The sequence below is a fragment of the Arvicanthis niloticus genome, chromosome 6, assembly GCF_011762505.2.
Source record: "Arvicanthis niloticus isolate mArvNil1 chromosome 6, mArvNil1.pat.X, whole genome shotgun sequence".
NCBI classification, from domain to species: Eukaryota; Metazoa; Chordata; class Mammalia; order Rodentia; family Muridae; genus Arvicanthis; species Arvicanthis niloticus.
Genome location: NC_047663.1, coordinates 41885204 through 41901015, shown reverse-complemented (window position 1 = coordinate 41901015; position 15812 = coordinate 41885204). Strand labels below are relative to the sequence as shown.

General features: G+C 41.2%; 1 protein-coding gene across 2 annotated transcripts in view; it reads left to right on the top strand.

The window, feature by feature from the left end:
- The first annotated feature begins 9075 nt into the window (after window positions 1-9075).
- The window catches only part of Suz12 (SUZ12 polycomb repressive complex 2 subunit), a 43267-nt gene continuing 36530 nt past the window's right edge, over window positions 9076-15812 (top strand). For both annotated transcript variants that reach the window (XM_076936205.1, XM_034505768.2), the window contains exons 1-3: window positions 9076-9503; window positions 11143-11189; window positions 11272-11336. In XM_076936205.1, the coding sequence (XP_076792320.1) occupies window positions 9227-9503; window positions 11143-11189; window positions 11272-11336 (389 nt within the window). In that variant the 5' untranslated portion in view covers window positions 9076-9226. The remainder of the gene's footprint in view (window positions 9504-11142; window positions 11190-11271; window positions 11337-15812) is intronic.

The following is a 15812-nucleotide window of genomic DNA, read 5'->3' as shown; positions in this document are numbered from 1 at the left end:
GCTTCCCATGGCTTGTCACTCTGCTGCCCATGAAGGTCTCAAAGACCTCAAACATAAAGGTGTCCTTGTGAGGAGATGGATGACGTTGTCAGAGTAGGTTTGTGACAATGAGTTTACTAGAAAACTGAGTTTAACACTTTCTTGTCCTAAGAGGTTTTTAAATTGGGGTTTAGTTTTGGTGGGGTTTGTATTTTTTGTTTTAACCATGTGATGCCTTCTGTCAAGGGATGAAGCAGTTATTGTATAATCGCTTTCTCCAAGATTAAAACATTCCATCTGGCCAGGAAGCTTTTTAAGTAGGAAGGTTAAAGAACTCAAGTAGCTTCAGGAAATCCCTTAAACTGAGCAGATTCACAAGGCCCCTCCTTGCCAGAGTAAGCAATAAGAACTGAGACCCTCTCAGAGTTGGTGAAGCTGAGCTGCCATGGAGATTCAGACCAGAACTGCCTGGAAAAGGGTTCGACCAACTGAGGTACCAGGAAGGGACACCTTTCAACATTGCCAGCAGGAGCTGCCAGAAGGCTATGCAGTGAGCTCCAGGTTAACTAGCTCTGTGAGCTGTCACCCATGCCGGGGTGGGCTTTGGTGATGGAGCTAGCTGTCTTTCAGTTATTTCTGGTCCTGTGAGTAACCCCATATCCTTGTAAGTTACCCCCATAAAACTCACTGGTTCACCAAGTTTGACTTTGGTAATGTCTGTACGTTGGTTTGTCATGGGCTCCCTGTCTGCAGTGAATAGATGTGTACTACACCTCCCCAGGAAAGATTCTGTCATGTAGCAGCAGTGCAGCCTGAGGACCCTCACCAGGTGTGTCCTGGATCTTCAGATTCTCCATCAACTTCATGAGTTGTCAGCCAAATGAATTTCTACTGTTTATAAATTGCTTAGTATGTAGCACATTCTGTTATAACAGTCAAAATGGGCTAAGAAACATATAGTACTCTTTCTCCCCACGAGGACTGAAGCAAACATTTACTTTAGAAGCAATAAAAGCAGGGCATGGTAGCACAGTCCTTTAACCTCAAACTCAGGAGTCAGAGGCAGGCAGATCTCTGTTGAGCTCTAGGCTAGTGGGGTTGGCTTAGCAAGTTCAGAGAGCCAGCCAGAGCTACAGAGTGAGACCTTGTCAAAAAAGAAGAAGGAAGAGGAAGAAGAGGGGAAGAAGGAGAGGGAGGAGGAGGAGGAAGAGGAGGAAGAGGGGAAGAAGGAGAGGGAGAAGGAAGAGGAGGAAGAAGAAGAAGAAGAAAAGGAGAAGGAGGAGGAAGAGGGGAAGAAGGAGAGGGAGAAGGAAGAGGAGGAGGAAGAAGAAGAAGAAAAGGAGAAGGAGGAGGAGGAGGAAGAGGGGAAGAAGGAGAGGGAGAAGGAATCGGAAGAAGAGAAGAAGGAGAAGGAGAAGGAGGAGAAGAAGGAGAAAGGAAAGGAAAAGAAAGAAAGAAAACAACAACAAAAGCAGCAGAACTTAGAAGTCACCACACTGAGACTAAACTCTTTCCTAGGTAGAGAAAGCATGAGAAATACAGATGTGCTTTTGCTTACAGTATGGTTATATCCCGTGAGTCCATTGTAAGTTGAAAATAAAAATGCATTCACTGGCTCCCCTGCTTCAGGGAGCTGCAACTTTACTTTTCAATAAAACCTGGTTTGCTTGCCCTTAGTATTGCCGTATTAGCTCAGTGACACCGTGCACAGACAAATGTAATTTGTTTCCCATTTTGAGCATGTAACAGGTTAACAGAACGGGAAGCTGCAGCTGCCAGGGCCAAGAGACTGTCACATTGTGTAGCACCAGCTTATGAATAAAATAAAATTGAAGGCTAAGGAAGCAGCGTGTTTGGTGGAGTGTTTGCATGGCACACACAAAGTCCCGGGTTCCATTGTCAGCTCCACAGAAACCAGGTATAGCAGCCCAAGCCTAGAATCCCAGCACTGGATGGTGGGTGAGTGCTGGGGGAGGGAGGAGCAAAGACAAGAAGATCAGAAGTTTAGTTTTGAATTCAGTTACAATATGAGTTCAAGATCAGCCTGGAGTACATGAGATCCTATCTTAAAAACAAACATAACTGACCAAAAAAACAACAAAACAAACAAACACACATACAAATACACACACATACACCTCCCACACACAGAACAAAAACCCAAAACAATAAACAAACAAGCAACTCAATAGGCTAAGAGATGTGTCAGCCAGTGGTCAAGAGCATTTGCTTCTCTCCAAAGTGTCTGGTCCCAAAGAAGCCCAGGACAAGTCCTACTCAGTACCTGTGGCTCCTCCCAGCCCTTCTTGCTCCATGTCCCCTACCCTAAATCTCTCCAGAGTGGGAGCTGGGCATGGAGTCCCTTGGCCTCTTGGCTTGGGCTTGCTCTTGTTTTTTTTTTTTTTTTTTTTTTTTTTGGTTTTTCGAGACAGGGTTTCTCTGTGTAGCCCTGGCTGTCCTGGAACTCACTCTGTAGACCAGGCTGGCCTTGAACTCAGAAATCCGCCTGCCTCTGCTTCCCAAATGCTGGGATTAAAGGCGTGTGCCACCACTGCCAGGCTTGCTCTTTTTACATACACCCTCTTCCTCTTAGCCCCTGGCTGGTTCTCTCATGACCTCCATGTCCTCTCTCTTCCTCCTTCTCTCTCCTCTTCTCTCACAGAGCCTTCTCTCTCAGGGCCCTGTCTATTCTGCTGGCCATGTCCAGTCTGAACTCTTCCACTGTGACTATTCTCTCAATAAAACCTTCTCCTCAATTATACTTAGGAGTGGTCATGTTCCCCTTTTCATTCACAGAGGACATGAGTTCAGGACTCAGGATTGAGATCAGTTGGAACACAACTACAGATAACTCTAGCTCCAGCAGATCTGATCCGCTTCTCTTGATGCTGCACTCACCACACGCACATACCACACACACATAATGATGATGATGATGTTGGTAACAAACAACAACAACAAGCTGGCTCTGTTAGTTTATACATAGACCCAGGCACTTGGGCAAGATCAACAGAATTTCAAGGTCATTCTTTACTACTCATTGAGTTCAAGGTCAGGTACCTCAGACCCTGTGTTGGAACAAATCAACAGCTTATTTGTTTTCAGTGCTGGTGAGATAATGTAGTAGGTAACTTGTGCTCGCCACTGAACTTGAGGACATGAGTCCAACCTCCTGGAACTTACATGTTAGAAGGAGCCAGTCCTACCAGCACTCCATCATCTCTACTTAAGCACCCTAGTCCATAAGTACACGGGCACACACACACACACACACACACACACACTTTTTTTTTTTTTTTAAAAAGGGCAAAATCAAAACTTCTAAGTAAGGTTTCTATTGAATGCATATTGTTTTCATTTCATGATAAAGTTGAAAAATTGTAAGTTCAACCACAAATCAGGAGTCAGAGTTGGGAAAGTAGGTCAGTTCCAGAGTCCTTGCCTTAGGGATAAGAGAAGCCTGATAGGAACCACAGAACTGCAGAACAAAAACATAAACCACAGCCTCCCTCACCCCACCCTATCATCTTTTCTCTGAAAAGATAAAAGGATCTTAATGGGCTGCACAGAAAGTTCAAGGTCATCTTAGGCTAAATAATGAGACCTTGTCTTACAAAATAAAAACCAAGGGCTAGGGACACAGCCCAGCTGGTAAAGTGCCAGCCTAGCATGCAGGAGCCCTGGGACTGATCCCCAGTACCACATAAACAGGGATGTTAGTACACAGGCCTCTAATCCTGGCAGAAGCAGAGGGATCAGGAATCCAAGGTCATCCTGAGTCTTAACTAGTTGCTGGCTAACATGGTATACATGATATTTTGTCTCAAAACAATAATAAAGTTATACTTTAAAAACATGAAAACACAGCCAGGTGGTGGTGGTGGTGGTGGTGCATGTCTCTCATCCCAGCACTCAGGAGGCAGAGGCAGGCAGATCTCTGAGTTTGAGGCCAGCCTGATCTTCAGAGCAAGTTCCAGGACAGCCATGGCTTCACAGAGAGACCCTGTCTCAAAAACAACAAGCAAACAACCTCCCCAAACAAAACCAGATAATGTAGATCATAGGCTATCTCTATGTAGAATAAACTTTTTCATTTACTGCTTACTACAAGGCAAAATAATCCTCATCCTTAGTTGTTTCCACGACTCTTGAATTTTGAGGTATATTCCAGAATGCTCAATTCATGTATTCAGTGATTCTCACTAGAAGACACTTCTAAAAGTCAAATGTGATACGGTGGTGGAAAAGAAATTTAGCAGATAGTAGCATTCCCTTCAATATATAAAGGGATAAAAGCTGAACAGTGTTCTGAATTTGAGGTCAGCCTGGTCTACAGAGTGAGTTCCAGGACAGCCAGGGCTACACAGAGAAACCCTGTCTTGGAAAAAAAAAAAAAAAAGCTGAACAGTATACATTGAAAATCAGTTGGGCTATAGACCTTGCCGTAATGTAGCTTAGATTTCTCCCTGAGAATCTTCCTGAAACTGTGGAGCTTCCTATATAACACCCTAGATCTGTGCTATTCAGGAAAACATTGAATGCATATTGGATACAAGGCTGTTGAATACCCTTATAACTGGTGTGTGTGTGTGTGTGTGTGTGTGTGTGTGTGTGTGTGTGTGTGTGTGTGTGTGTTATCTTTTTTGTTGTTTGTTTCTTTGTCTTTTTAAAGAGAGCCTTAAGTAGGCAAGACTAGCCTTGAACTCCTGATCATTTGTCCTCTGTCTCTTGAATGCTGGGATAGTGGCACAATGATCCCAACTCCTGCCTCTGTAACTGGGTTTAATTTTAGCTCTTCTCTTCACAAGCTCATAGGAGGGTTACTTAATATGAAGTTTACGTGTGTGTGTGTGTGTGTGTGTGTGTGTGTGTGTGTGTGTGTTTTGGATACTATCATTACTGTTTATGATTGTTTTCTGGATAGAATGGTTAAAAATATCAATTCACTTTACTTTTAAAATTAAACACAAAATAACATGTGCCACAGTTTAAAAAAAATGGGTATAATAGCTGTTTCCAGACATAGGGGCTCTCAAAATCCAACTTTAGACAGTTCCAATTTGGCTCAGGTGGTTTGTTTTCCCTCTGGTTATTAGTGTCAAGTTCCTCCTTGTCCCAGGGGCTCTAACCATGGCTTAGTACCCCTTATTATTTCTAGTTAATCCTACACACACACACACAAACACACATCAGTGGTTTATTATGAAAACCTCATAACGCACAGCAAACATCCCATGGTTCTTATGCTTTTCTCTTCCTAGACAAAGGAAACAAAAATGATTTAACATTTGATCTTAAGTTTCAAATAAGATGAGTAAACCATCCCTTCACAGCTCTGTCTATTGGGGGCAGGTTGTTGCTGTTCTTATCTTGGGGCATTTTTGGTTTTGTTTTAAAGTTGAATTTAACTATATTTCTCTAAAAATTACCATAAAACATAACTAGTTTACTCAGAGACTGGCAAATATCCTTCATACAGTGTTTATAGGCTTTTTTTTTTTTTTTTTTTAAATTTCAGCCCTTGACTTAAACTGATAAGGGTAGATAGTGGGGAAAAAGACATTGTTCAAGTTAAAAAAAAAAAAAAAAAAACAGAACTGATATCTTTGTTAACTCCTAGAAAATGCACAGATACTTATGCACACCCACAAATTCACATAAATAAATAATGTAAATTAAAAACTAATCTCTGCTCCATGACTGAGAGCATACAAGTTTCATTATTTTCTTCCTTATCAGTGAAGTGGAGATAATAGTACTGTTTTAGGTTAAGGGTGGTGGTGCTCACTTTTAATCCTGGCATTCAGGTAGATCGCTTGAGTTCAGGGCCAGCCTGGTCTACAGAGTGAGTCCCAAGACAGCTGGGGCTACACAGAGAAGGGCCACACAAACAAACAAAAACAAACAAAGAAAACAAAGAAGCAAACAAAAATTGATATCTCGGTTAACTTTCAGAAAATGCACAGCGTAGACGTCCACCTCATGCACAGTACAGGCACTGATGGGGGAGCACAGGCACTGATGGGGGAGCACAGGCACTGATGGGGGAGCACAGGCACTGATGGAGGAGCACAGGCACTGATGGGGGAGCACAGGCACTGATGGAGGAGCACAGGCACTGATGGAGGAGCACAGGCACTGATGGGGGAGCACATGCACTGATGGGGGAGCACAGGCACTGATGCTGGAGCACAGGCACTGATGGAGGAGCACAGGCACTGATGGGGGAGCACAGGCACTGATGGAGGAGCACAGGCACTGATGGGGGAGCACACTGCAGAGAGTATAAACAGATTACAGTTGTGGGCAGAGAAGCGAGGTTGCCCTCTTTTGAAAAAAATTTTAAACATAGGCTAACTTCATTTTGGTTGTAAAAAGAGCACAGAGAAACTGTATTATAGTGATAAATGAGAGAGCCACTGATTAAGTCGTTTCACCCCCTTGGGTCTGCTTTCTCAGCTGTAAAATGGAAGTAAATGCCCAGGTCAAAATTATAAAAAGGTGAGTCAGTGTCCATAAGAGCGAAATGACAGCTTCAAGTGATAACACAATTAAAACACAATTACTATTCTTCTCTCCTTACAGACACACCTGGCCTTATGCTGGGAAATGTAAAAGAAATGGAACACCACACCACGGCCTTTGACTTTTAGTAGCTTACGTTCAATCCCAGCTATGGCATGAAGGGAAAACAAAAACAAAAACACATTTGAAAAGCAACCTAAACTCATTGTTTGTTAGGGGAATTAAATGTCTGTATCACTGACAGTGAGCTGCTATCACATATCTCAAAAGCACTTGTCATCCCAAGTAACGAGGTAGGCAGGCAAGACCAACCTAGAGGTGGTCTGGAAATGCTTTACCTACCTGGTCAGGATGATGAGGTAACTGAAATGACCCTTCAATTAATTAAATTTGTCTGAAGTCATAGTTTTTTTTTTTTGTTTGTTTTGTTTTAGCATTTTATAGATATTCTAGATAAAGAACATAAAAGTGAGAATCTGTCAGTAGCACCTCTCTCCCTCATGGCTGGTTTCTTCATGATTAATGCTGGTTAGCACATATGTGTGCCATCACATCATTGCCTGATACTGTTGTTCCCTCTAAGAATACCCCGAGTCCCTTAGGTCCCTTTCTCTTTTCATCAAACATTCATGATCATCTTTCACTTGGTTATTTGACTGTATCTGTCCCTCTGTCCTCTCCCTCCCTACAACTGAACCCTGACAAATGATGCAGAGGGAGCATTTTGACAGCTACATATATTTATGGCTAGTTACATTAGCACTCTAGTTTGTAACTCGATATTTTTGGATTTGCGATTTAACTATCCAGATCCTGACTGAATTTCCTAACACTATAAAGCAAAAGGGCAGCTAAAACTCTAGAAATCTCAGTCGGGGTGGCATTAATCAGAGAGATGTACTTCAGAAATCTAAAGGAGAAAAAATACATACCTATATTGCAGTAAGAAAGAGTCGTAAATACACAGACTAGTATAATGAGAGCATTCTAATGTTTCTTCTGAATATGAAATATAGTGTGGGGTTGGGCATGTAGCTCTGCAGTTAAGAGCACTGGCTGCTCTCTCAGAGACCTCGATTTGATTCTTAGCACCCACAACCACCTGTGACTCCAGTTCCAGGAGCTCCAACACTCTCTTTTGGCTTGCAAGGACAGCGGCACACAACCGTGGTGTAGACTTACATGAAGGCACACTCACACACTTTTTTAATGACTTATTTTTATTTTATGTGCATTGGTGTTTTGCTTGCATTTATTTATGTGTGAGATTGTCTGATCCTTTGAAACTGTAGTTAGTTGCGAGTTGCCATTGAGTTGCTGGGAATCAAACCCATATCCTCTGAAAGAACAGTCAGTACTCCCAACCCCTGAGCCATCTCTTCAGTCCCTAATTTTTTTTTTTTTTTTTTTTTTTTTTGACAGGGTTTCTCCATGTAGCTCTGGCTGTCTTGGAACTCACTCTGTAGAACAGGCTGGCCTCCCAATTTACAGAGATCCACCTGCCTCTGCCTCCAGAGTGCTGCGAATTAAAAGTATGTACCATCACCACCCAGTGTAAAAACATTTTTAAAAAGTTAAAATGTAAGCAGGTTATTTTGTCTAACTTGAAATCCAAACCGTTCAGAGTAAGCCAATTTGTACCAACAGACTTAGTCGGGTTTGGTTATTCATCTTAAGCAAGACATTCAAAACAGAGTCCCTCACAAGCTTTTGGCAGTACAATGAATAGAATCTCAAGAAGTGTCCCTACTTCGAATCACCTATTTGTCTTGGAGAAAATATCTACTTTGCTCACACGGTGTAGAGAAGCCACAACCTTAATTCCAAAGAATCCTGAAACCTCACAGTACTTAACAAAACCAAGTCTCCTATTTCTGAGAAATGCCCGCCACAAAATAGATCGCTCCCTTTCGTGGCGAGCCCATTCAGGTCCGACAACCCTGTGACTGCGCTAGGGGATTTCGGACATGGGTGGCTTGGGGCACGTGGCGGCCAGGGGACCCGATCTCCTCGGGTCTCCGCTGCGATGAGACTGTGAGCACACATCAAGCCCGGGGCAGGTCACTTCCTGAGACCACACAGTCTCGGGATCCGCGGAGGATCTCAGTTCCTTTCAAAGGCCCCTTCGCCCTCAGTTTCTCAGACGCCCGCCTCTCTTCAGGGGTCCTCTACCCCCCTGGGGGCGGCGACAGACGAAGCTCGAAAGGCGAGAAACGGCTCTCTAATCCGCTCACTGGTCCCCCTCTGCCCACAATGCACCGGGACCAGCAGGAAGGCCGCTCCGACCCCTAATTTTCCCGCGAATTCAGTTCAAAGAGGCGGCGGGGCCCGCGATCGGCAGCGCGCACGGGCCAACCAAGCCGCGCCTCCGCGAGAAGCGCCTCCGCGTGACTGACGGGGGAATCTGCGGACCAACGGGCTGGGCGGCCGGGCGGCGCGCGCTCCCGCTGGCCAATCAGAGCTCCGGGCGGGGAAGTGGGCGGAGCGAGGCCAGGGTAGGGTGAGCGGCCTCCGAAGCGGAGCAGGGCTCGGAGGAGACACTTTTTTTTTTCCTCCCTCCTTCCCTCCTCTCCTCCTCCCTTCCCTTCCCCTCTCCTCCCCTCTCTCCTCCTTCCCCCCTCGGTCCGCCGGAGCCTGCTGGGGCGAGCGGTTGGTGTAGCAGGCGTTCACTCTCCGGGGCCGCCCGGCGGGTAGCTGGCGGGGGGAGGAGGCAGGAACCGCGATGGCGCCTCAGAAGCACGGCGGTGGGGGAGGGGGCGGCTCGGGGCCCAGCGCGGGGTCCGGGGGAGGCGGCTTCGGGGGTTCGGCGGCGGCGGTGACGGCGGCGGCTTCGGGCGGCAAATCCGGCGGCGGGGGCTGTGGAGGCGGCGGCAGTTACTCGGCCTCCTCCTCCTCGGCGGCGGCGGCGGCGGCGGCGGGGGCCGCGGTGTTACCGGTGAAGAAGCCGAAAATGGAGCACGTCCAGGCTGACCACGAGCTTTTCCTCCAGGCCTTTGAGAGTGAGTGTGAGAGGCTTCGAGGGCAGGAGTGCCCCTCTCCGGCGTTCGGGGCACGGGCCACTTCGCCGGGTTCTCGGAGAGTCCACTTGGTTTGGGAGTGGAGGGAGGACTCGAGGGGGAACGTCCCGGCTCCTGGGGTCCGGAGCAGGTCCCTGACTCCGGAAGGTTCGCCCCGGGGCCCCCAGGTTCAGAGCAGCCTTGTAGGTGAGGACGTGACGGTTGGACTGAGCGCAGACAGATCCCGAAACGAGTTCATGATTTCTTTCATGCCTTCCCTACTCTACAAGTACCGGGGTCCTAGTTGTAGGTTTCGGGGGACAAGATATATCCTGTGCGGAGATGAGTGTAGTAAAGCCGAGGCAATTGTCATTGGTCTGAAATGCCTTCGCACCCACTTGGGCTGCGTGTTAACACGCACCATTTGAAACCTTTAAGCCTTTCAAACCTCTCCGCCCATTTTTTGGATACGTAGACTGAGAAAGACAGAATGGGCAAGCGTCCTCTCCGTGGACAACCTTGGAGTTGTGTCTTAATTCCAGAACATTTTTTTTTTTTTAATCTCAGTTTTCCATTTTAAAAGATGCGTGGAGGGCGAAACTGACTTATTTGGAAAGAGAAGCACACAGTGTCTGGAAACAAACAATAGAATTTATAAACATTATGACTATAAATAAAATTGTTACTTAGTGGATATTATATCCTGATTTACTTCTTTTTTGTGTAGATAGTGGAATTTGGCAGTTTGTAGCTGAGTATTTTAGGACAACTTGAATAAACTCAGCTTTACCGTTGAGTCTTTTTATTTACAATATTACCGTGGCATATGTTATGGGCTTGGTATCAGCTGTGCTTGGAAAGACGTTTTACATTGTTTTAATACTCTTCCTTCATTTTCATTGGTGCTTCATGAAATTCTTATTGGAATTTAATACAAATCATTTTGTTTTTAATATTGAAAAAATAATTGATCCTGCTTCAGAGATCGTTATTCTTTTGCTTAATATACTTTTAAAAAATCTGAAAAGTTTTTAAATATAAACAGAACTGAAGGACAGTAATAATAAATACACTCTTCTAAGACATCTCATCTCCTTTTACTTTAATTTGAAACTAAAACTAAATTGAAGATTAAGTGGAAATTTAAAACTTTCTAAATGTTATGAGAAAACCAATCCTCTAGGGGTTTTAACTAACCTTCAGATGAGAAAGGGTTAGTGACTGTGAGTGTAGAGATCCTTAGGTTTTACATCCAGGGAGAGAGGGTGGGGGAGAAGAGGATTTTGTGAGTATTATGTCTTAGACTGAATGACCATTTGTGCATACTAATTTTCTTTTTTCTTTTTTTTTTTTTTTTTTTTTTTTGTTTTTTGTTTTGTTTTTCAAGACAGGGTTTCTCTGTTTAGCCCTGGCTATCCTGGAACTCACTCTGTAGACCAGGCTGCCCTCAAACTCAGAAATCCGCCTGCCTCTGGCATACTAATTTTCTAGATATAAATATGTAGTAAACTACTTCTATAATGGGAGACTTGTTTTATATTGGTTAGGGTGTGGGTTGTCGTGGGCTGGGTTGATAATTTACTGACAAGTTCATTAAAAAGTACATTTAGATAATATTTGGATTTTGTTTCCTGTTACCTAGAACCAACACAGATATATAGATTTCTCCGAACTCGAAATCTTATAGCAGTAAGTAGTCAATGAAATTCACTAATATTATTTCATTCTTATAATTTCATCTGTAATTTTAATATTTTTCATTTTTTTATAGCCAATATTTTTGCACAGAACTCTTACTTACATGTCTCATCGAAACTCCCGAACAAACATCAAAAGGTATGTTTTATGAATCTTACTTCAAGCTGATCAAACTATTAGAAAGTTTTAGAGTGGGGGAGAGCAGCTCAGGAAAATGCACTATAAGCTTTGTTTTAAAGTTCTGATCACATATTAGGAAAATTGAAAGATCAACTTGTTTAAAAATTTAAAAGTATCTTTTTTGTAATTCTAGTTTGTCACTAGTTTCTATTACAGTATTTAGTGAAGTGATTTTTACTGACTCATATTTTATCCTGTCTTATTTGTTATTTTCAAGTTTGGTTGCTTTTCTAGGACTTAATGATTTCTAAAAGGTCCAGGGTGTGTATCTTTGATACTTGTGAAGTTAATAGAAGGATCTTTAAAATTGATTGTCTGGTCTTAAAGCAGGGTCTGGAAGTGTTATATAGAACTTTTTTTACTGAGTGAACTTTTTCTGTATGATATTTAGTACTTACTCAAAGGTAATATGGAAGACAAGTTTCTTGATATGTGTGCAAGATTTACTTATTGAGCATATCAAAGCGATCAACTTTAAATAGAAAGGAGTGACCTTCCATTAAATTTTTGGTATCAATATAATATTATTGCTTGTCTGTTCTGTTAAAGTCTTCTTGCTAGGTAGACCTAGCAGGCCTGATAACTCACTGTATAACCTAGACTGGCCTGAAACTTGTGTGACTGGTCTGCTTCAGCACACCCTCCTGCCTCACAGCTACTGGGGTTATAGGTGTGAACCACCATGTCTGTCTAATAATAGTTTTGACTTAATGCAATATTAAGCTATTTCAATACATTTTGAAACTAAACTGCTTAGGAGAATCTTGGTTACTAGGTAGGCATCACATTTATAGAGTAAGGGCATCATAGTTTATTATGAAGATTTGAAATGTAAGACTTTTCTGGCAGTTGAGGGGCCTGTGAGTAAGAGAAATTAATTTAATAGATAAAAAGTCGCTAAGCACCCAAATAACTGGGAAGAAGATAACAAATTAGACAACAGAATTAGATTGTCTACTTTATGCCTGTCTATTGCATTATTTCATCTGTGCTCAAACCTTTACTGTTAAAGGAGTAGGAAACATTTTAGGGTCTTGTGGCTAGAAGACAAAATCAAGACTTAATAAATGAGTTACTTCATATAAAGAGAAAATGTCTATAAATGTTTTATTGATGGAATTCAATACACAAGACTACAGAGTACAGTATTTTTTAATATAAGCATACTAGAGAGAAATGTAGAATCCTCTTTGTTTTGGGACGGGAGTAGAGAATAGTTTACTTAATAGGGATTCACAGTTTCTATCTTCAGATTGGCTAGATAATCACCTTTATCTTCAAAGCCCATCCTTGGCATGTGGGTTATACACAAACAGCCAGATTTGACTTGTGGTCTGTAGTTAGTTTACTCTTGATTCATTTTGTAGAACTTTGTGAACTCAACCTTTTTTAAAGATAGTTATTCTAGCTAGGATATGACCTGATTTTGATTTTAAAAACGATAAACTTTTTAAAAGCTAATTTTGGATTAATTTATGAACAGATAAATAAATAAAGAGCACATTTTAAAATTTATCATTTTCATAACATGTTTGCTTATTAGACTGTTTGTCTCCTTGTTAGATATATGCCAATAAAGACAATATAAAAAGTTTGGTTGAGTTGGGCTTGGTGGCAGGTGACTTTAATTTAGCACTTGGAATAGCAGTGGCAGGTGCGTCTCTGAGTTCAAGGCTAGTCTGATCTACATGTTGAGTTCCAGAATAGCCAAGGCTATATAATGAGACTGTCAAAAATAATGCAAACTGTGGGTAATAGAAAGTGATTTTCTGATTATTGCTCCTTGGATTCTTAAAACTGTCTTTGGGGTATTTTGAAGCAAATTTGCTAGCCTAGAAACATTTAAATCTCATTTAGATTATTTCCTTACAAAAATACATAGGAATTATTTAATTCTCTTGTTATAGCTTCAAGACTTAGGACTAAGACTTTTAGATAAGTGGTTTTTGCAGTTAGTGACTTTAAAGGTAAATGTTCCACAGTGATGCTTTTTCATGATTTTTTTGGAACTCAGATATATATATATATATATATATATATATATATATATATATATATATTTACAGAAGCACACACACATTCTATTAGTATAACAGTATTTTGTGGGAAAAGGCATTGTTGGGAATTGAATTCAGGATGTTTTTGTTTTTCTTTTTTTTGTTTTTTTTTTTTCCTTCTCCCAGAGCTGAGGACCGAACCCAGAGCCTTGCACTTGCTAGGCAAGCACTCTACCACTGAGCTAAATCCCCAACCCCAAATTCAGGGTTTTAGGCATGCTAGACACTTACTATTACTACTTAGCTATATCCTTAGCTCTCATGCTACTCTTTTTGAAGTCATACCATTGTTTATAATATTAATTCTGGTGTATTTGTTAAACTCATTTAGTCTTCATAGAAGTATTCAAAGACTACAGGCTTACCCTACTATAAAACAGTAGGGTTAAAAATGAGAACAAACACACACACAAGATGAGAACACTTTTATTTAGTGGTTATTTATTTAGGAGAAAGGATTTCACAGTGAATCCCAAGCTGGGCTGGAAGTTGTAATCCTCCTGCCTCAGGTTCCTAGGTACTCGGATTTCAGGCATCCAGCTACACAGAGACCTGACTCAAGAAAGAGCTTTTTATTGAATCTTTATGAGACATCTTTTTAAGTTATTTGAAGTCCTTCCAGTCCCCTCTTCTGTCAAACTTCTTGTAATTTTAAGCATTTTACTTTTTGGCAACTATATGGTTACTATTTATTTATTTCACTTGTTGCTCTCAGCTGTGGTATGGTATTGATCTTCTAAAAAAGTGCTTGGTGGGGGGGGGGTGCTATCTTTCTGTAGTTGCTTTCTTTTTCCCTACAGAAGGCTGGATTGCCCTTATTATGATCTTACCTATTTCAAATGGTTGCTACTATTCAGTTCTAGCGCCTCCAAAATGTTCAGTTCTGCTTTCTCCCAAATGAAACTCAATGTTGGAAGAGACAGTTTTTGAGTCTAACCTTTCTTCCTGAAGACAGAATTAAATTTTTTTTCTTAGTTGTTATCAAAAATTACCATTCTTTTTTGTTTTGTTGTATGTGTATTTGGTGTTTGGCCTGTATGTATGTCTGTGTGAGTTACAGAGTTTTATGTGGGTGAGACATGTCAACTGCCATGTGGGTCCTGGGAATTGAACCTGGATCCTCCAGAAGAGCAGTCAGTGCTCTTAATCTTTGAGCCATCTCTCCAACCCCCAAACCCTGTTACTATTCTTTAAGTATTTTAAGTTGAGTGGTTAAAGTTAAGTACTAAAGTAATTTTTAAAAATCCTTCAATATTTATACTGAGCAGTTCTTTGTAATGATTCTTAAGAGTCTTTCAGTTTTTTCTTCTCTAATTTGTAGATTGAAAATAGATCCCTTTTTCTAAACTACTACTTACTGTGCTCTGTGATAAAACTTTAAAATTGATTTTTTAAAAAATTATCCTAGATAGTTTTTTTATTCATCTAAAATATAGACAATTGTGTTCTTTCAGTATTTTACTGTAATGTATTCTTATTAACACTTCCCTATAGATAGTGCAGTTTACTAGAGCAGTTGAGTACTTGGCCCTGCACAGCAGCGCACATTTGTAATATGAAATCTGGAAGGGCATAGACAGGAGGATGTTGAATTTTAGACTACTTGTCAAGAGCCTGTTTTTGCTTTTATTTTTTAAGGCTGTTTTGGAAGAATAGGCCTTCTGTACATTTTGTTATCTACACATAAGTATTATCAAATTATAACTGAGTATGGAGTGCATTGAACTTTTCAAGTTCTAGTTTTGAAAGTAATCTCTGTAAAAAAAATTTGTTTCCAATTAACAAATTATATGAAACAGTAATTTTATTTCTAGGATGTAGCTCACTTTGAGGAGTAAGATGAGGCATATTTTATAATCCAATATTTATTACTTTGGAATATTTTATTTATTTATTTATTTATTTATTTATTTTTTGTGGTGGAATTTTTTTTTCTCTTAATTAAGCCAGTTTAGCTAGGTGTGGTGGGTATGCCTGTTAACCCAATACTCAGGAGGCTAAGGTTGCCTTGTGTTTGAGGCCAACCTGAGATTACATATAACAAGACCTTTTATCAAAAATCAAAGTGTCAAGTTATGATTGAAAGTATGTGCCCTTTATCGTTAACTGTTTATTTTATTTTATTTTTTTGAGGATGTTGTGTGTTTGTTTTAATCTTTTTGGTGTGGAATATTGTTTAACTGAAAATCTGGCAGTAACCTTTGAGGGTATTTTATGACCAGCAGGGCATGGTGGCACATGACTTTAATCCTAGCACTGGGAGGCAGAGACAGGGAGATCTCTTGAGTTCAAGATCAATCTGGTATACAAAATGAGTTCCAGGTTAGCCAGGACCACACAGAGAAACCCATCTCAAAAAGCAAAAAAAAAAAAAAAA